The sequence below is a fragment of the Myotis daubentonii genome, chromosome 5 (genome assembly GCF_963259705.1).
Source record: "Myotis daubentonii chromosome 5, mMyoDau2.1, whole genome shotgun sequence".
Taxonomy (NCBI): Eukaryota; Metazoa; Chordata; class Mammalia; order Chiroptera; family Vespertilionidae; genus Myotis; species Myotis daubentonii.
In genome coordinates, this window is record NC_081844.1 from 61,680,065 (window position 1) to 61,700,917 (window position 20,853).

The window sequence follows — 20,853 nt, forward strand, 5'->3', positions numbered from 1 at the left end:
GGCATTGCCACTTGGCCACTATTTTTTTTAGGGTCTTATCACCCATTACTATCAGCGAACTAAACTTTGTAATAGTTTGTTTCTCTTGTGAGCAGTAGCCTAGAGTTACCGCTAAAGTTTTAGTGACCCTTGACCCCTTCCCATCCCATCAATTCTTGTCTTTATGGCCTTATTAAATGGTTTGTCCCTGGGCCTTCCAGTTTTTCCGTAATCATCTGATCTTCCAGCCAAAGATAATCTATCCATTACAGCATGCCCATTTTCCTCACCCTTTTAATTCTTCTCTCCACCATCTGCCACAGTAATACAGGCATTTCAGCTTTGCTCAGAATTGGCCATAGCTTTTTCCATGTTTCTAGAGGTTATTCACCATCTCCCAGGAGCCAGGGTGTTAAGTCTTAGTAAGTCAAGTCCTGTAACCTAAGAACCCAATGTGGTGCTATCAAACTTCCCCTCATTTTGTTTTGACCCCTATTATCAACATCCTCGGATTCTAGTCTCAAGCATACTCCTGCTCCTCCCAGCACATGCTGGCCAAATTCTTGGAGCTCCTTTGGGGAATAACAGTTTCTCCTCTCTGCTGGCCCAGCTGAGCTTTGCTTCATTTTAATTCTAGTTAGTTAACCCTAATCCTAGGCCTAGTAGCCTGGAGATAGGACAAGTCCTGAGGGGGAACATATTGCCTAGGGAAGGAGACTTCTGTTCAGCTTGGGAATGGGATGGGGGATGCTCATCCTTAACAGAGAGGAGTGAGCTGACTGCAAGGCTCAGAAAGTTCAGGAGTCCGGGGAGTAAAAACCTACAGCAGCATCCATCCAGATGTCTCCATCACACTTGTCAGAGTTCTGGATTTTCCCAAACAGTGCCCTGATCTTTGCATATGGACTTGCCTTAATTGGCAACTGTCTCTGAAGTTTATCCATTATGACTTAAATCCTGGGCTTGGTCCTCAGTTTTGTCAGGCCTGCTGCTATAAGAGATGAAAGCTTTTTCTGCATGCATCCAGAGGCCCTCTGGCTCTCACACCTGGTTTCCATAGCCCATTATTGCCCTCAGCTGTTCATTATGTTTCCATAGAATAAGCCATCCAACCCTTTTGTCATCAAAACTAGTTTTCTCTGTACTTCTCAAATGCCAGTCCCATAGCCTTTCTTTCTACCACTCCATCCCAATTCTTTGCCAGCATAAGTAGTTAACAACTGGAATTTGTGCCAGCAACTATCTGTTCTCCACCTCCACCATGAATGACGGGGTCTGGCTGCAAAACTTTGTGTCTACCACAATATTAATCTCTGTTACTTATTTCGCATATTAGACCAAAAAAAAAATGAAGATTACACAAAAACATTAGAATACTTTCCAAGGTTTACAAAATTAAGAACAAGAAATTAAATAAAATATCAAAAGTATGTAACTGTAATACTAGATTTATTCAAACAGAAATTAAATTTCCTGGATAAAGCATCTGTGTAATACTATTTCTGATTCTGTGTCTGAAAAATGGCTTTGTAGTCACCTTTGTCTATACACTTAGGCATTAATAGGTACTATTCAGGATGTACATTGTGAAAAATCAGTTGCTAAAGTACACATATCATGACTATGTAAGATGACATGAAGATTTAATGAAAATTTAGTATAGAACATCTGACTTGTATCCTATGGACATACAAGGAAAAATACAATAACTCTATTTACCCATTACATTTTAAAAAATCAGACAGAATGTATTATAAGCAGTGTTATTCATAAAAACAGCAATTTAATTTCAAATATATTACCCTCCAATTATTCCTTTATACTATATATGTATCTAATTGGCAAAACCTACCAGGTTACTGAAATCAGTAAAAATCCAATCCATGATGCTTAATTCCTTGTGTCAATGAACATCTTACATTTGAAAATCATTTTTCTTATGCCATAAGCTTGCTTCTCAGTTCCTAGAGAAATGCTATGCCCTCCCCCCTGCCCAGTATGTGTGACTAGTCTTTTGCACAAGGCTAAGTGACAGTACTTCTGAACACCCACACGCACTTCAAGCACACACGTTCCTGCTCCTCAGACAAGGTCACCAATGGGCCAGCAGTTCCCTAGTCCTCTTGTTCTTCATAGTGAGCATAGCCACTGGCATAGGTCCTTCCTAAATTTAAATTAGTAAACAATTCTGATGACTCAACATCTGAATCCTTTCCACCTTCGTCGTCGTCTTCTTCATCATCCTCTGCTTCAGACTCATCCTCATCGTCGTGGTAGCTGGTATCACCATACTTATCAGATGAAAGGTTCTTCCAATAAGCATCATACCCAGAAGCTCCATCTCCCTCTTCACTTCCAGTCTGCCTGCCAAATTTCAGGGAGCGTGCTACAAAACACGGATATGTACATGGCGCCTTATTAGTTCCCGTTCTCTACATTCTCATTTTCCTCTACAATACATAACATTACATGAACTTGATTGGCCACTTCTCACTCCCTAACAAAAAAGTAAGCCACATTTTTCCTACTTTCCTAACTTAATATTTAATTGGATAAAAAGAAGACCTTAAAAAACAATTAGTTCTATCCAACATGAGGGTCTAGACCAGCCGTGGGCAAACTACGGCCCGCGGGCCGGATCCGGCCCGTTTGAAATGAATAAAACTAAAAAAAAAAAAAAAGACCGTACCCTTTTATGTAATGATGTTTACTTTGAATTTATATTAGTTCACACAAACACTCCATCCATGCTTTTGTTCCGGCCCTCCGGTCCAGTTTAAGAACCCATTGTGGCCCTCGAGTCAAAAAGTTTGCCCACCCCTGGTTTAGACACATGTAACAAATGATAAAGATTACAGTGTTATTTCATTAAATCTAGAAAAAGTTGGGAAACAAAACAGCACTCTCTAAACATAATAAGGCATGTTAAAAGTTAAAATAAAATGCCCTTTTGTTTGATCAATTAAACGTTTATTTTAAATCATAGAAGAGTTGATTTCATGTCATTCATTACACTTTTTAGAGCAATTTTATAAGTCGGATGTCCTAAAAGACAAAGCCTTTAATTTCTTCTAGCAAGACAAACTTTAGTGCAAAAAAAAATCAGCAAAATCATCAGTCTTTCCTCATTTGATTAAGCAAAGTCATTTAGAATTATGGTTCCATTCTGATATGTTTGGTAAAGAGTCAAATTGTGAACTGCATTACTATGAATGTTTATGGCAGTCTTATTCCTTCATAGAAAAGTTATATAAAAAGCAGAAAGCAATTTCCTACAGTAGTGATGTAGTACATAATAAGTACAGCTGCTCAAATACTACACACCTAAGAATTGCTTAAGAATGAATTCCAACTTTCCAGTACTAAAGATTACCAGCACTTAAATATTAAGGATTTATAGCTACTCAATTATTGAACAAAGAAGCCTCAGCAAAAAAAAAAAGAAAAATCCCTTTTTTGGTCTTAAATTTCAGTATTCACTATGTCATTAACTGAGGCAAATGCCAAATATCAAAGTGAATGATGGTATATTTCTTAAGTTAAATTGAGAAATTTTACCCATATATTTTCCAAGGCTGTAAAATTCCACTTCCTTAAGAGAACACATTTATCTTTTCAAATAGAAAAGAGGCAAAAACAAAAATAGAGGGGGAAAAAAAGATAAATCTTGTCTAAGCATGAAAGCAAAACCAACCCACTGTCATTTTAAGAGCCTTACTTGACATGCTAAGATCCTTAGTTTCCTGAGTTTCATGTCCACATTTAGGGCAAGGAGGCTGTTTTCCTTTTTCTTGTTTAAACACCTTGCTCCTTGAATGATCATCACAGAAACAGGCCTATACGGAGAAGTAAAAATAAACAATAAATAAATTTAAAGGAAGTCCTTCAAGCAGGACTTATTTTTATTTCATTTAATTTTTTAAATATATTTTTATTTATTTCAGAGAGGAAGGGAGAGGGAGAGATAGAAACATCAATGATGAGAGAGAATCATTGATTGGCTGCCTCCTGCACACCCCCCACTGGGGATGGAACCCGCAACCCAGGCATGTGCCCTTGACTGGCATCGAACCTGGAACACCTCAGTCCCCAGGCCAATGCTCTATCCACTGTGCCAAACCAGCTAGGGCAACAATAAATAAATTTAAAATATGCAAAGATATTCACTATTTCAAGGAAGTTTAAAGATATGGTTCATTAGGGCAGAAGAGCTTGGGACTGGTCACACTCCTGACTTTAATTTCTTAAGAGAAATGCTCTCTGTCAGGACTCTTCAGAACTATGACCTAACACAAGGCAGAAACTATACACAGGGTATGATATGTAGACTTATATATTCACTCATGAACATATGAGTATTCACAAAGACCCTGATGACATATGGTGAAGGGCCTATCTTACCCTCACATTGTATGCAGTCTAACTGGGGACACCAACAAGTGGAGAGGCTACTATAAGACACTATGCGTTGAAAGAGAAGAGTAGAGGAGGAGCACTAAACCCGGTGCAGGATTCAGGAAAGAACATGAAGTCTTATCTGGAATCTGAAGGGGAATGGGGGTACAGTAAAGATGGAAGAGGGATCTAAGGCAAAGGAAACAGCTTAGACAAAATTAGAAAAGAGTGGGAAGAGAAATAAGATAGGATTAAGAATATAAGAAAAAAAACAGAATGTTTCTGAGAGCAAGTGAATTGGCTGCATCTATTTAGTTATTTTTGACAAACAGAAATGCTAGAGATAAGTTCCAAGGAATTAAAACATTATGGAAATCTTCACTGTCCTAAGCAAGTGCATTTTGACATTAATTAAAATACACTCCGTCATTTTGGTCAGAATTTTTTCCATAAACGTAAGGTGTGAAAACACTGAGCCAAAAGTCAGGAGACATGTGCACTAGAGTCAACTCTAAGACAAGCCAACCAATAGCCTTTGCAAAGTCATAAAGATTTCTCAATCCCACAATCTCCGAAATGAAAGAACAAAACTAAATAATGTTTAAGGATCCTTCCAGATTAATCATAGCTGTAAGTAATCCAAGGACTGGTGTGGAGTATGGGAATTAAAAACAAAAAATAAAAACTACTCAAGTATACCTTACAACGAAGACAAGAATGCTGACCGAGCCGATTGCACGAAACACCTGGGGGGGAAATACATAATGCCTAGATTAAACTTGGTATCTAAACACTATTTCCCACAAATTTGTACTTGAAGTACTACCTTATGTTAATTACTAAGTTTGCTTTTCTGTCTCACAGAATAAATAACTTAGAGGATACATAAATATGAGATTGAATTCCAAATCACAAGAAAGGAAATCAACAATTGTTGTATACTTTAAGATGTTCCTTTAATCTTTGAAACATTCTATAAAAATATTGTAAATATTATACTAGTATATATAAAATTGATATATATGTCTCAGATATAGATATATCTAATAATGACATATATATATATATATACATATATATACATATATATATGTATACACACACACACACACACACACACACACACATCTCAACTTTAAATTTATGTGAATATAAAGATTAACAACTGATACCAGAACTACCAGAACAAGAACCAAATTAAAGGAAGTGAATATCTGAGGAATATCAGTCTTTCCTATGATGGCATCCTATCTAATAAAAGAGTAATATGCAAATTAACCATCACTCCATCACTCCATCACAAAGATGGTAGCAGCCACAAAGCTGGAGCGAGCAGGAGGCTTGGGTTGCCCCCCGGCAATGAAGGAAGCCAAGCTTCCCGCTGCTCTGGTGGGCACTGGGCTCCACTCAAGGCTACAAAGTTTCAATGATAGAAGATAAATAAATCCCAGATACCTGCTGAAAATTGGGTCACCGGGGGGTGAAAACGGCTCTCAGCCCCTCACCCAGGTAGGCCAGGCACCCCAGTGGGACCCCCACCCTGATTTGGGACACCCTTCAGGGCAAACCAGCCGGCTCCCATCCGTGCACCACGCCTCTATCCTATATAATAAAAGGGTAATATGTAAATTGACCCTAACAGCAGAACAACTGGGAATGACTGGTCACTATGATACACACTGACCACCAGGGGGCAGATGCTCAATGCAGGAGCTGTCCCCTGGTGGTCAGTGTACTCCCACAGGGGGAGCTCTCCTCAGCCACAAGCCAGGCTGACAGCTGCCAACACAGCAGTGGTGGCAGGAGCCTCTCCCGCCTACTCGGCAGCGCTAAGGATGTCTGACTGCAGCTTAGGCCTGCTCCCCACTGGCAAATGGACATCACCCGAGGGCTCATGGGTTGCCAGAGGGATGTCTGACTGCCATCTTAGGCCTGATCCCCTGGGGAGCGGGCCTAAGCCAGCAGGTGGACATCCCCCGAGGGGTCCCAGACTGCAAGAGGGCACAGGCCGGGCTGAGGTACCCCCCCCCCAGGGCACAAATTTTTGTGCACCAGGCCTCTAGTCTATTATATAATAACTAGAGACCTGGTGCACGAATTCATGCCCAGTGGGGTCCCTTGGCCTGGCCTGTGGGATCAGGCTGAAACCTGCTCCCAACATCCCCCAAGGGGTCCCAGATTGCGAGAGGGCGCAGGCCAGGCCAAGGGACCCCAATGGTGCACGATCGGGGCCGGGGAGGGACGCAGGAGGTTGGCCAGCCAGGGAGGGACCGCAGGAGGGCTCCAGGGCATGTCTGGCCCGTCTTACTCAGTCCCGATCTGCCGGACCCCAGCAGCAAGCTAACCTACCGGTCAGAGCATCTGCCCCTGGTGGTCAGTGCATGTCATAGTGACTGGTCAACTGATCAACTGGCTGCCGCCTGGTGGTCAGTGCACATCATAGCAAGTGGTTGAGTGGCCTTAGCATATCATTAACATATTACGCTTTGATTGGTTGAACGGACGACTGGACACTTAGCATATTAGGCTTTTATTATATAGGAAGGTTTTCTAAATGCCAGGTACTATAGTAACGCTTTTCTTTATCTGGACTCTCATTTCAATTAACTCTTTGAAAAAGAAATTCACATCTTCCTTTTAAGGAGATTCGGGTTTAGAAAGATTTAGTGATTTGTCCAAAATCCTATGACCAACAAGTAGAAATCAGGTAGTGTAACTCCAAAATTTGAGCTTTTGAGAATCAGAGTAGAAATAAAATACAATCTATCTGTGAAGATGATACCATTCACCCTGTCAGTAACACTGGTTCTCAAATAGGAAGATCCCTGAGAATTATGTGTGCAGGTTAAATGCATGTGCCTGGCACCCACCACAAACGTAAATACAGAATCTCAGGGATGAGGCCTGAACACTTGCATTTCTTAAAATCCTCCACAGGTGTCTTTGATGCATACTCCTGTCTAAGAATCACTGGAAAGAAACCAGGGGTGGTAGCCCTTACTTGGAGGCATCTGGAAGTATGTGGAGACGAAGGGGATTATTTTAGTAACTTAGAGGTGAAAATGACATTTTGTATTCAGGACCAGTAATTCCTGCTCATTCCCACAAAATAAAGAATTGGCCCAATTAAAATACCATAGGCACCTCTGTTGAAAAAAGAAAATAGATGTGTTATGAATTTTTTCTACAACCAAAAAATAGATTTGAGCTAAATTACAGTCCATAAGAGGCTACATGAAAAACTGGATTCCTTTTTCATTGTTTAACTCTCAGACTATTAAGAAACTTGGATATATATAAAAACATTTAATATATATAAACTTACATTTAAATGTTTCTGCTTCTAAAACCTGGCAGCTGGCTTGATGTTCAAATTGATCATCTTCACAGAGAAAGTTTTGGCAAAAAGAACAACTGAATATTCTGCCTCCTATTAGATTAAAAAACAAAACACAAAAATGTAAATATGATAAGCTTTAATTTAAAAAACTCATATCTATAAAACTGCTCAAAAAGGATAGCAAGTTATTTCAGATTTACACGATAATGACACAGGAGTTTCTGTTCTGGTAAAGGCTACAATGAAAACTGCTAAAATGAACCATAAAGAAATGGACTCGCACTGACCCCTGGCTACACATATGTAATACAATGCTCCGAGACACTTCTCTCCCATAAATACCCTCCCTACTTGTTTTGGTAAACAATCCAAATGACTGTTAGTGCTAGTATAAATCCCTTTTTCAACTAAACTGATAAGCAAAACAGTGTCCGTATTTAGGATTGATAGCATCCTGAAAAATATGTTAAAAAAGAGTATCCAGGATGTTTCAAAGTCAGCCTTCACTTACAGCCAAGTCCACTGCCTATATGTAATCACTCACCATGGTCCCAGACACCTCGTTCACATTCCACACACTCCGCATCGGTAAGAGGGCAGGCACAGGCATGTGTGCTGAGACACTTCCGACCATGACAAACCCAAGCTTCACAGAAGTCACATATTGCACCCTACAACCAAGGAGCACAAAAAATTAATCTTCGTCACTTGACCAGCTGCAGCCATTGTCTAACACAGCGATTTTCAGTGTGCCACAACAATTTTTCAATGTATATTACCCAGTCAGGAGCACTGATCTCTTTTACTTTAGATTGTCAACTAAAAAAAAATGACAACAGCCAACACAACAAGAGTCATCCAGTGTGATGTGCTGTCTTGAACCATAAATACATAGGCCATTTAATAGAGTTTCATCTTGTTAGTCACATTGCATAATAAGGTTATGTCTGATTGATTAATTCTTGGTACCAGAAATCCTTATATACAAGTATAGGCACCTGATTTTTTTAAAAGTCACTTTGGAGCAAAAAGGGTAGATAATTACTATTATTATTATTTTAAAAATCAATCAAAGTTATACCTATTTTTTTTTTGTCAGATTGGCAAAAAAATTATATGTTTTGGTGTGCTGCAGAATTTTAGTAGTTTGTGACATGAGGTGAAAAAGTTTGAAAGTCTCTGTCCTACCCAGTAGCTACCATCCAAGTTGTATACATTTAGTAATTTATCAACCTTCAGTGACAGTGGGTGGCTTCACTGAAGAAAAAATTTTACTGTTTACTCAGCCAAAATTAGAGTGAAAACTACACCAATAGCTATTTATAATATACAAACCTTAGCTATTTATCAAAAGAAAAAGAAGCAAGGGGAAAACTATACACTTACCCTAATATTAATCACTGAAGTAAGTCAGGAGCTGGAAGTGTGGCCTTCAAACTGAATTCTAATTCAAATGAAATCTGGAGTCCACAGTTCAGGCATGCTTGTGTATAGCAATTCCAGTAACTAAATTGAATGCTTCCAAATACTAATATTTCTAACTTAAGAAAATTCCTTATCTGTGTAATTTATAAAATAATCACATAGCTTTTCTAGGATAACCTAGAGAACATATGAAGCATCTATCAGCATCTTTTTTTCTTTTAAGGCATCGTATGCTTCAAAGCAATTATCCTATTTCTTTGTGGGGAAAAAATTAAAGTAAAATATATAGAACTAAATGACAAGGTAAGATTTTCCATTTCTGTATTAAGACAGGATGGTAAGACTATACCTTTCAATAACATGAGGTCAAGAGTTAAGAGCTAGAAAGAATCTTAATGGACTGATTGGTCTTTCCTTTACAGATGAGGAACAGGGGCCTGAGACTAAGTCCAAATCCCAGAGCTACATTATAGAGGAGCTGAGATTTAAATCCAGGTCTTCTGAATCTCAGTTCAGCATTATACCATTCAAGGCCCTGTAACAAAAACAGCATAGAGCAAATAGGAAAAATGTTTTATGACTTATAAAAATGGATTATCAGTGTAGCTAGCAAATCCTCAAATGTCTCTTGGATTACTCAAGGTTCTAACAACAAAGAGATGGCACACTAAACTGTGTAAGACAGGAGAGTTTAAAAGAGATAATATACAAAGGACAGGGATAGGCTCAGAAAAAACATCAAGGGACAGGAAAGGGAGTTACCAGAACCCCAAGCGAGAGCCATACGGAGAGGTACTCTGCCCAATTCACATCCAATCCAGAGCAACCTGGTAGGGAATGAGCTGGGAGAATAAAGACCCAGATGGTATTCTCCTATTATCCTAAGGTATCCTGCCAGGGTCTCCCATCGGCTGAACCAAAGGGAAGCCATAACATAAGAAAGCTATGATCCAGTCAGGCACCTAGGACAAAGCAGGGCGAAGAGGGAATTTCTAGAACTTGTAACTAATGATTCATGATTCTACTTAAATATTTCCTTTATACAAGAAAAGATCATACAGACTCATACAACTCAGTTAATTAAAGTGTTTGATAAATTTAGACATAAGCAAGCTACCAAGGAAGGTGACATGGTTTTTGAATCTTCGATTGATTTTTGAAAGATAATACTGACTATCTTATATTTAAAATAGAGAATTCACAAGATAACCATGAATAATTCTAGCTCCTTGCATCTGTAAGATAAGCACACATGAAATATGTCATATAAAGATCTGCCTCCTAATAGGTAATTATATGTTCTTAGAGAGTTACTAAAAATAAAATATTCTGCTTGATGTAAAATAGTATTATTTTAATCATGCACTGAAATTCAAACCAGAGCATAAAATCACACAATGGAATACAGCAAAATTGGTTAAAAGAATAACTTTTTAGTGAAAAAGAGAACAAAATGCATCACACAAACATGTTTTTATTACTTAAAACAATGAATTTCCTTAGAAAAGTCTACATATAATGAAAAATTATGTATAACCTGTATTAAGTATGTACTTTTTTGGAAATAAAAAGCTTTAAAATAAAACTATTAATCCTATGTTCTTTTGGAATGAGGTTGCTTAGTTAATCAAAAGAATGAACCTTGGTTAAGCGGGGCTTTCGTAGTAAATGAAGTCTAAGTAAGACACATTAGAAAGGTACCACTGACAAATGAATTTTGTTTAAGTCAAAATTAAATGTTTCCATTCCCTGTATGTTTCTGAATAAGAAAAATAGGAAGTAGTTAAAAATAAGTAGGTAATAAAGGAAATTCATACAAAAACATGCCACAGATAATCCAGATAACTCCAGATTAATGAAGCCAAGGGACAAAAGAGTGTGATTATCCTATACTAGAGGCCCGGTGCACGACATTCGTGCACTAGGGGGTGTGGGGGTCCCTCACCCCAACCTGCACCCTCTCCAATCTGGGAGCCCTCAGGGGAGCCCTTTACAATCTGGGAGTTTCTGTCTGTCTTTGCAATCATATGATCGAATTGTCTGAGACCCTAACTCAGTTTGGTTTGTTGCTCACAGAATAATAGAGGCTTTTTTTTTTTTCTTTGCTTCCTTGGTGGAGATTTCCTGGAAGTTTTAGGATATCTTCCCTTTAATTTTTCCTAGATACTCTGATTTTACTTATGTCTCTCACCTTTGCTTTCCCTCCATCCCCCACTGCAACAGTAACTTGCTTCAAGCTCACTTTGCTCTAGTGTCTAGGACCGTGGTTGGCAAACCGCGGCTCGCGAGCCACATGCGGCTTTTTGGCCCCTTGAGTGTGGCTCTTCCTAAGCCTTAGGAGTACCCTAATTAAGTTAATAACAATGTACCTACCTATATAGTTTAAGTTTAAAAAATTTGGCTCTCAAAAGAAATTTCAATCGTTGTACTGTTGATATTTGACTCTGTTGACTAATGAGTTTGCCGACCACTGGTCTAGGAGATCCATCTGCCACCAGAACTACGATTCCCAGCATGCTTGGTGCTCCCCGCACTCTGCACTTCCGCTTCCGGTCCTGAGGCTGCCCCCAGAACTGCTATTCCCAGAATTCCTGGTGCTCCCCGCTCTTGGTTTTCCCTTCCTGCTTGGTCTCGGTCCCATGGCCTCCCACTCTTCCAAGTCCTCCAAGCGGCCAGCTCTCCCTCTCTGCTCTCCATCTGGCGGTGTGGGGATCCAAGTTCCCCAAGCCGTTCCACTCTCTGCCGGCTCTCCTGCTCTGCTCTCCTCCTGTGCCTGTGTATGCAAATTAACCCACCATCTTTGTTGGGTTAATTTGCATACTCACTCCTGATTGGCTGGTGAGCGTAGCAGAGGGATGGTCAATTTACGTGTTTCTCTTTTATTATATAGGAGGATAATAATCCTATATAATAAAAGTGCAATAAGGTAAGTGGTCAACAATTCGGTCACAGTCGACCAGTCACTATGACGCACACTGACCACCAGGGGGCAGACGCTCCAAACAGTAGGTTAGCTTGCTGCTGGGGTCCGGCCAATTGGGACTTGGCAAGAGGGCCGGACACACCCTGGACCCCTCCCACGGTCCCTCCCTGGCCAGCCGCCCCCATTGACTCTGATCGGGATTGGGCGAGATGGTCCCAATCAGCCCCAATTGCCAGCCAGGCCAAGGGACCCCACCCGTGCACACCAGGCCTTAGTATGTGTATAATAAAATACAGTGGTTATAAAAAATAACCATTGGTCAGAATGATGTTTTCTTATCCTTGGACACAACTAGTCTTAAGACAGCAATTTTCAACCTTTTTCATTCCATGACACACATAAATTTATTACTAAAATTCTGCCAGCTTAGCAAAAAAATATATTTGCCCATCTGACCAAAAAAAAAAAAAAAAAAGATATAGTCTGGCTAGTGTGGCTCAGTGAGTGAGCATCAACCAATGACCAGGGACTCACAGTAGGATTCCCGGTCAGGGCACATGCCATTTCTTGGCTCAATCCCCAGTAAGGAGTGAAGGAGGCAGCGGATAATTCTCTCTCATCAATGTTGTTTCTATCTCTCTCTCCCTCTCCCTTCCTCTTTCTGGAAAATCAATGAAAACATTTTTTTTAAATGAGTATAATTTTAATTCATATTGGATGGCTATTATTGTGCTGGCTGTTGTCATTTTTTAAAATTCACAATCAAAAAGGGGGTCAGTGCCCCTGATGAAAGACTCAGATAGTGCGTATTTTAAAAATTCTTGCAGCACACTGGTTGAAAATCAGTGAATGGTCTAAGAGATGATGACGAGAAGCTTACCACCATTGCAAGGCCAGTACTGTATACACCAGCATGCTTTATGACACAGTCTGAAGACTTCATCATGCACTTTGTTTTCCCTAGTAAAGAAACAAATTTGCACAATTAGCCTGACAAAAGGAGCACATGCAAGTAATTCATTAATTATCTTTATCTAGGCTGTAGAAATAATTTTAAATGGATAGAAATAAGCAGTGTACTGCTTACATAATCAAAAATAGAAAAGGGATATAACAGAGGTTATGCATCTTATCTGGTTCACTTTTTAAGTTTATTCATATGTACACATTTACAGCCATAACCTCCAATTAAATATTTTTCAAAAAAAATTTCAAATAGTCCCCAAGTGAGCACAAAAAACAGCAATATGGTGACAGAGCTAAAAATTACCATATAGCCACAAAAACTCTGATGTAACAGCTAATTACCAATCCAAAACACTGTCAGGAAATTCATATACTTTGGGAAGATTAATAATGACACAGTAATCATCAATTTCATACTCCACAAAGTGGAACATGAAAGAAACAGAAGATATTCAATTTTCCATTATCCTGATTACCTGAGGAACAAAGCTAGACAACAGGAAACGGGAAGAAAGAGAAATTGGAAATGAGAGGCAACAGCTACCTACTGTTCCACTGTCTAACATGAAGTACAAAATAAGTGAGAAATGCATCCATGTTAACAAAATTTAAGCTCAAAAACACTGAAATTATAGGAAGGTCCTAGCAAGAATTTAATCTTTTCCATAAATTATTTTCTCGCTCTACATTCATTTCTTTTATAAAATAAGGGTCTAACAACTGGCAGATAAGCGGTCTACCTAAGCCAGTATTCTCTTTTTCATTAATTATAAACCTCAATGATGTCTTCTTTGAAAGCTAGAACAACACTAGAATACTCAGGGATGTAGCCCTAAACATTCCTAACTTTCTGCAATGTTATCATACGTAAACACATTAAAATGAGCATATCCCAAAATGTGTTACACCTGAAATTATTATACCAAAACCAAAAGGGATATTTGTTCAAGTAAAAGTTTGGGGGGAAAATCTGTATTTCTTTACTGGACGTCTTCAGAAACTTTAACATCTAAATACTAGAGGCCCGATGCACGAAATTTGTGCAAGGGGCTCAGCCCTCACAGCCCCGGCTGCCTGGGCCCTCGCAGCCCTGGCTTCGTCTGGAAGGTCGTCCGGACAGTCATTCTGCTGTTCGGTCTAATTAGCATATTAGTTCTTTATTACACAGGATATAATAGAAATCTCCCAGATGGGAAGGGGATGAAACACACAGCATTTCTCAAATGTATACACTGTGCTAAAAAATACTTATTAATATATCACAAGTATTCTCAGAAAGACTATTTGACAAACACCAATCTTGTTCTGTGCACTACATTTAGTTTTACTCTGAATGATCATCTACTCTTAGTTTCCACTTCTACCTAGGAAATGAGTATGTGGCTTTAAGAACTCTATTCTAATCATTGGGAATCCATGTGAAGAAATTCAAGAATCATATGCTAAATGCCAAACAGAAAACAAATGATCACAAAAACTGGCACCACATAAATGTAGAATAAAAGTATTCTCAATGGTCTAACATACTGCAGGCAATATTAGCAGGAATCAAATTTTAGAAATGTAAACAAATGGCTATGGACAAGACTAAGGTAGTATAATTAAAAATCCAGGACCACCAAGTACTATTAGTTTGAAATCTGATCTTTTAATGTGTAAAACAACATGTTGGTAGCCCTGGCCGGTGTGGCTCAGTTGGTTGGGCATCAGTCCATACACTGAAAGGTTGTTGGTTCCATTCCCAGTCAGGATACCTGCCCAGGTTGTGGGCTCCATCCTTGGTAGGGAGCGTGCACGAGGCAGCAAATATGTTTCTCTCTCTCTATGTCTCTCTCTAAAAATCAATTTAAAAATCTTAAAAACACAACAAAAACATGTTGGTAACCTATATCTAACCTGTATGTTAACCATTTTCCAGCATTACATTACAGAGTCAAAATCAAGACTTGATAGTGTTGATTAGGCACTTGATAGTGTTATTTCCAACTTGTAGGTGAAATAACATTTAATGATATTTTATCAATGGTAAGGCATAACATTATAAACAGTGATAAACCCACCATTTCAAACTGATTAACTGTCACAAAATATTTGATAAAAGGCAGGTGCCTTTAGTTATTATACTTACCACATTGTGCACAAATTGGTAACTTCTGTACAGAATTACAAAAATAGCAAAATGCTCTATTCTTCTGCCGCCTTGTCATGTAAAATAAATTTTAAAATATAGTCAATATCAGATAAAAGATCAGAGGATCTAATTATTATATATAGATAGAAAAAGAAATAAAGATTTACCTCTGACACTTGTCACATTCCTGTAAAATATAAACATGATATTAATTTCCTACTGGCTGAAAATTACAAATTTACTTGCATTATAAAGAACATCCTGCTCTTCCTGTTAAAATTTAAATGACACTTGCCCAAATACTCCAACTGCCCCCAGTATACAGGAATCTACACATAACAAAGGCATAATGCCCTAGACAAAGAAGTGGCATTTTCACAAAAGAGGTAAATATAGTTTGTTTTTTAATGAATCACACAAATAATAAAGGACACAAGAAACAGTGGAGAACACAATATGATAAAGCTTACAGAAAATCCAGAATCTTAAAGCATGGTATTAAAAATTCTCAACAATCTGATCTCTAACTACTTTTCAAATTGCTGGCCTATTCTCTTTAGATTCAAGTCACTATTTGTCAGCCAATTTCAAAATATGCTTTGTACTCTCTTTTTTTATGCCTTACTTATTCTAACACCTTGCCCTGAAAATCCTTCCTCAGTCTTTCCTTGTTGGAAGTTCTGGTGATGATCCCACCTCTTCTGTAAACTGCAGCCCATCCACACGTTCAACTTTATCACCTCTTTAGTCCTCATTGTGCCTCCAGTGCAACACTCACCAAGTCTGGCTGTCAGTGTATATACTTAGGAATGTGAATTACTTCTTCTTTCATCCTGCCCTCTACCCCTAGACTCTAGAAAGGACCCTGACACACAGAAGGGGGTCCCCACTGTCCTATCTGTGCTATGTAATCCTACTCCCCCACTCCAGCCATAAATGTTAGTCCTAGAAATGGCACCACGAAGTCCAAAGTATCAGAGTTCTTTCCCTCTCTGAGGGTAAGGATATGTGATGTGAGATATGTGAATTACCCATTCCTATGAACCCAAACACATGGAGTAAGACAACCTCAGAAAATGGAACTAATAAGCAAAAAGGAACAAAAGCAAAAGATGGAACTACAAGATGGTTCCAGATTCCAGTTGTCCCTGTGTTGCAGCTACATCCTTGCCCTGCCCAACTATACAAGTTAGTCCACTATTTTCTCCCGGTTACTTAGGTTGGATTTGCCATTTATAAACAAACAGTTCTTAAGTACTGCACAAAACAACTGATCCATAAGCGTGTGGAAACAGTACTGTGTCATTCACCTATGTACCCCCACAGAGCCTAAAACAGCATCTACGGCACAGGGTAGATGCACAACAGTGTGTGGAATTAAGTCATGTAAACACTTTATGTGTGTCTGATGAAACAGAAGAAAAAAGAGGAGTAGTGGGAATAGAAAAAGTAGAAAGAAACAGAAATTGGGAAATGTGGGGCAACTCAGAGAAACATGGTCAAAGAAAGAAAAGGACTAATGCTGACAAATATCACTTGCTTTTCACAACTCTGACCAAAGAAGCCCACAAGTGATCAGAACTAACCCATTTGGCACAGGGAAATAAGGTAGTGGAACAGGAAACCAAAAGACATGTCAAGAACAATAGAAAGTTTAGAAATGAAAAATCAAATGAGTTATAAAGAACTGCTAAGAGAAAATGATAAAAAGATTCCAACTAATAAGATAAACTGAATTAAGGCACATAAGCTCAGAGAAGCTGGAAAATTTTTCACAGCAATCCTAGTATGTATTCTTGGTCAATAACTATTCATCACCAAGAATAGCCAAGGTAATATGATAGGTTTTATAAATAACATAAAATCAAACAAAAATCATTGCTACTCAAGTGTTAATGAAAACAATGGACATGCCTCTAACACAGATTTCAAAATCAATAAAATACATACAGCAACACTGTATTCACTAAAATTTTTTCAGGTGTTTTTCTGATAACTGATACAGTTTTTCAACTATCAACTGATATCATAAAAAGCTATTACCATTGAAGCATTGCATGGGTGTTTAGCTAAATCTATGGTGCTTCTTGATGCTCGCAGCTGTTTTTCACGTTCCCGGCGGTTCTCTGCCTTCTTCCTCGCACCAGTCTTTTTTTTAGGCATTTTTTCTCTCTTTCAACACAAGAGAACAAACAGAGAAGGTGTAAGTGCCAGGTTGCATTTGCTAATACCTAAGAAATTTATTCTCATTAAATTTTAAACTCAAACCTGTCATTTTGACGGGTAAGCAATTTTAAGCCTTTATGAAACATTAAGCACACATTATCCCAAATAAAATAGATGCCTTTTAAAATAATGCACTTACTTGCACTACCAAACAATTCTAACAAATGTAAATACACACACACACACACACACACACACACACACACACACCCCAAATCATCTTAAAAGCCAAGTTTTCTTTCCCATTGAGGAAAAAAAGTTTCCCTGATATTAAGTATTCTTTAAAAATTACTCTGTACCAAGGTAAAAAATAAAATGATTAGGCAGATATCATTAACAAGAAATCATTAAAAAGTATGTTATTTACCCAGTTTACATCACTGTTTTAAACTTCATATTCAAACTAGAGGCCCAGTGCATGGATTCGTGCCCCGGGGGGGTCCCTCCGCCTGGCCTGCGGGGATCTGGCCAAAACCGGCTCTCCGACATCACCCAAGGGGTCCAGGATTGCGAGAGGATGGTTCTTGGGTGACACACCCTGGAATCGGCTCCCTCCTCTCTGGTTCCAGGTGCATCACCCAAGAACCACAGCTGCCAAGTCACCACAGCTTGGCAGCTCCTGTGTTGAGCGTCTGCCCCCTGGCGGTCATTGCACATCACAGCTACCGGTCAGCCTGGCCTGCAGACATCCCGAGGGGTCCCAGATTGCACAAGGGGTCAGGCCAGGCCGAGGGACCCCACCGGTGCACAATCGGGGCCGGGGAGGGACCATGGGAGGGCTCCATGGCATGTCCAGCCCGTGTTGCCCAGTCCTGATTGGGGCCAGTCGGGGCTAGCTGGCCAGGGATCATGGGAGGAATCCAGGGTGTGTCCAGTCCATTTCGCCCAGTCCCCATTGGCCAAACCCCAGCAGCAAGCTAACCTACCAGTCGGAGTGTCTGCCCCCTGGTGACCAGTGCATGTCATAGCTACCGGTCGAACGGTCGCTTAGGCTTTTATATATATAGATGACCTGATACTGACAAAACCCAAAGATTAACAAGTCGTGGTTCTCCTATGTAATATCTAAATAAAACATCTGCTAGGCAAGTCAAAGGACATTAACAACAAAGTCAAACTATTCTCTCTAAAAAGATGTTAAAGGTATTATAGTTTTGCTGACTCTGAAAGCTGCCCTTCTGTCTACATGCAATGAGCATATATGAGGTGGGCAAAAGTAGGTTTGCAGTAGTAAAGCAAATAAATAATACAGTAAGTAATAAATAATATGAGAATAAACTGTTTCACATACTCAACACTGTAAACCTACTTTTGCCCACCCCTGTACATTAAGTCCTCCTTTAACCTTGTGCACAGGTTCTGCGACTTTTAAGTGAAGTGACCTATAGCAAAACCAATTTTACCACTGGCTAATTCACATAAAGGGGACTTAAGTTCCTAGCTATCTCAAGGTTTTAAGTAAAGGATTTGCACAAAATGTTATTCTACAACTTGCTGTAATTTTAACAGGGTTCAAAGTTATGTTTAAGAGTATTTACCACATATATTAAAACTAGAGGCCTGATACACAAAATTCATGCAAGAGTAGGCCTTCCTTCCCCCGGCTGCCAGCACCAGCTTCCCTCTGGCACCCGGACCCCGGCTTCCCTGGCAGCCCTGGCTTTGTCCAGAAGGTTGTCTGGAAGGATGTCCGGTCTAATTAGCATATTACGCTTTTATTGTTATAGAAGATAATGACTTTAAAACTGGCTTTCATCATTTAGTTGAAAGAACTACCACAGTTATTAGAGCAAGATTTTTACTAAATAACACTTTTATTTGGCTTTCCAGCAGTCCCAACGCTAGACGTTCCCTGAGGGTTCCAGCCCCATCTTTCGTGCGGATGTTTGCCTCCCAGCTCTGCCTGGCACATATTAATCACTCAACAAATGAAGAGATACACTCATGAAAGAACCTACGTGCTTGCTTCGAAATCTCAAACTCAAATTTCTTAATATTCTTCAAAATACATATTTTTAAAGTCTTTTTTCTAAGAGTGATTCTCAAAAATCAACTGCAGAAATTCCTAAAAGTACAGATTTGAGACTACAGGGCCCTGCTCAGGATCCAGGAACTCCAAGCCTCCAAGGACAGGCTCCGGTTTCACCGGGGACTGGGACCGGCAACCTCCCCGGAGACACAAACGCTCTGATTCAAAGAATCGGACGCGTGCCCGGGACACGTGGACAGCGCCAGGGGTGAGCGGGCCTCTAGGGAACTTCCATTTCCCCTTCCACAGGGGCCATTACAACAGCAAGGCCACGCGCCAGCCTGTGCTGGACACAACGCGAAGGGCACTCCGGAGCTTCTCCTACTTTGGGTTTCCACTCTTACGTTAGACTATCGTTCTCCCATCAAACGCCAAGTGATGGGAAGTTGCGACTTTAAAAAAACAATGGACAAATCCAGCCAGGACGTTTGGTAGGTGGTTACTCAAGTACTGCCCAAGCCCCCGGGTCACCCTTGCAGTATTTAACATGACAAAGTCTACACGTGGAAAAAACGTGTACCGATACGGCCCACAGAGCACGGGAAATAACCACGGGGTGATCGATCACACGGAGGAATTCTCTACGTCCCCGGGGGTGAACCGCTGAGAACGCTGGGCCTCATTTTTCCCCCCTCGTTTTGGGAATGTGAAGAGCAAATTCTTTTTCTCAGTCTCAGATGGGGTTAAGCCCCTCTCCAGCAGCGCTCCGGCTTCTCCAGAACGTGGCCCGTGCCGCCAAACCAGGAAACGGGCGCGGGGTCGCCAAGGTCGGGGAGGGGAAGCCGGCCGCCAGAGGACGCAGCGCGGTGAAGGGGCGGGCGGGCGGCCGCAGACTCGCCGGGGGCGCCACGCGGCTCGGGGGCCCGCCGCCCGCCACCGCCCGCGGGACACCCTCCCTCGCGCGCGCTCCGGGCCGACCTCGCTCACCCTGGCGGGGAGGCCGGGCTCACTCCGCGGCCAGAGGGGCAGGGAGCGGCGGAGTGACGCTGGCCCGCGGCGACAGCAAATCCGGCTCGCGGACCACGACCCGGGGTTAGGGGCTACTGAGACGCGGGCACGGCGGGCAGTCCCTTTCCGGGGAGCCGGACCGGATGTCCTCTGACGTCAGCGCGTCCTGACGGCGGCGCGTAGACAGGGAAGGGCCCGCCCACTTCTGTTCGCCCCGCCCCGTCCCTCCCGCTCCTGCAGGGGAGCGGGCGCGAGCAGCGGGCTCTCCGTCTTGGGGGGAGAGGAAGACCTGGTGGAAAGGAGGAGGCCCAGAGAAGGAAAAGGGGGACGCAGAGCTTTAAGGAGATGGGAAGGCCCATCTATTTTATTTTCCCAGAGAAGGAGGAATCTAAAGGAAGAGAAAACTCTAAAAGGAAGAGGTACATGAACTCACAGACTTGGCACTGTTTCAGCTGACTCCGACAGAAAGTGCTGGCCTGATTTTCTGGGGA

General features: G+C 40.8%; 1 protein-coding gene across 2 annotated transcripts; it reads right to left on the minus strand.

Moving 5' to 3' along the window:
• Window positions 1-1,411: 1,411 nt before the first annotated feature.
• Window positions 1,412-20,519, minus strand: ZNF330 (zinc finger protein 330). Of its 2 annotated transcripts, none has more exons than XM_059697967.1 (10): window positions 20,342-20,519; window positions 17,203-17,331; window positions 15,327-15,346; window positions 15,157-15,227; window positions 12,943-13,022; window positions 8,259-8,385; window positions 7,700-7,804; window positions 5,074-5,120; window positions 3,698-3,815; window positions 1,412-2,365 (listed from the first exon to the last, which is right to left on the minus strand). In XM_059697967.1, the coding sequence occupies exons 2-10, from the start codon at window positions 17,320-17,322 to the stop codon at window positions 2,094-2,096; spliced, it is 960 nt and encodes a 319-aa protein (XP_059553950.1). In that variant the 5' UTR covers window positions 17,323-17,331; window positions 20,342-20,519; the 3' UTR covers window positions 1,412-2,093. The 2 variants fall into 2 exon arrangements, with proteins under 2 accessions (XP_059553950.1, XP_059553951.1); XM_059697968.1 differs by lacking the exon at window positions 20,342-20,519 and adding an exon at window positions 19,935-20,274.
• Window positions 20,520-20,853: the final 334 nt, after the last annotated feature.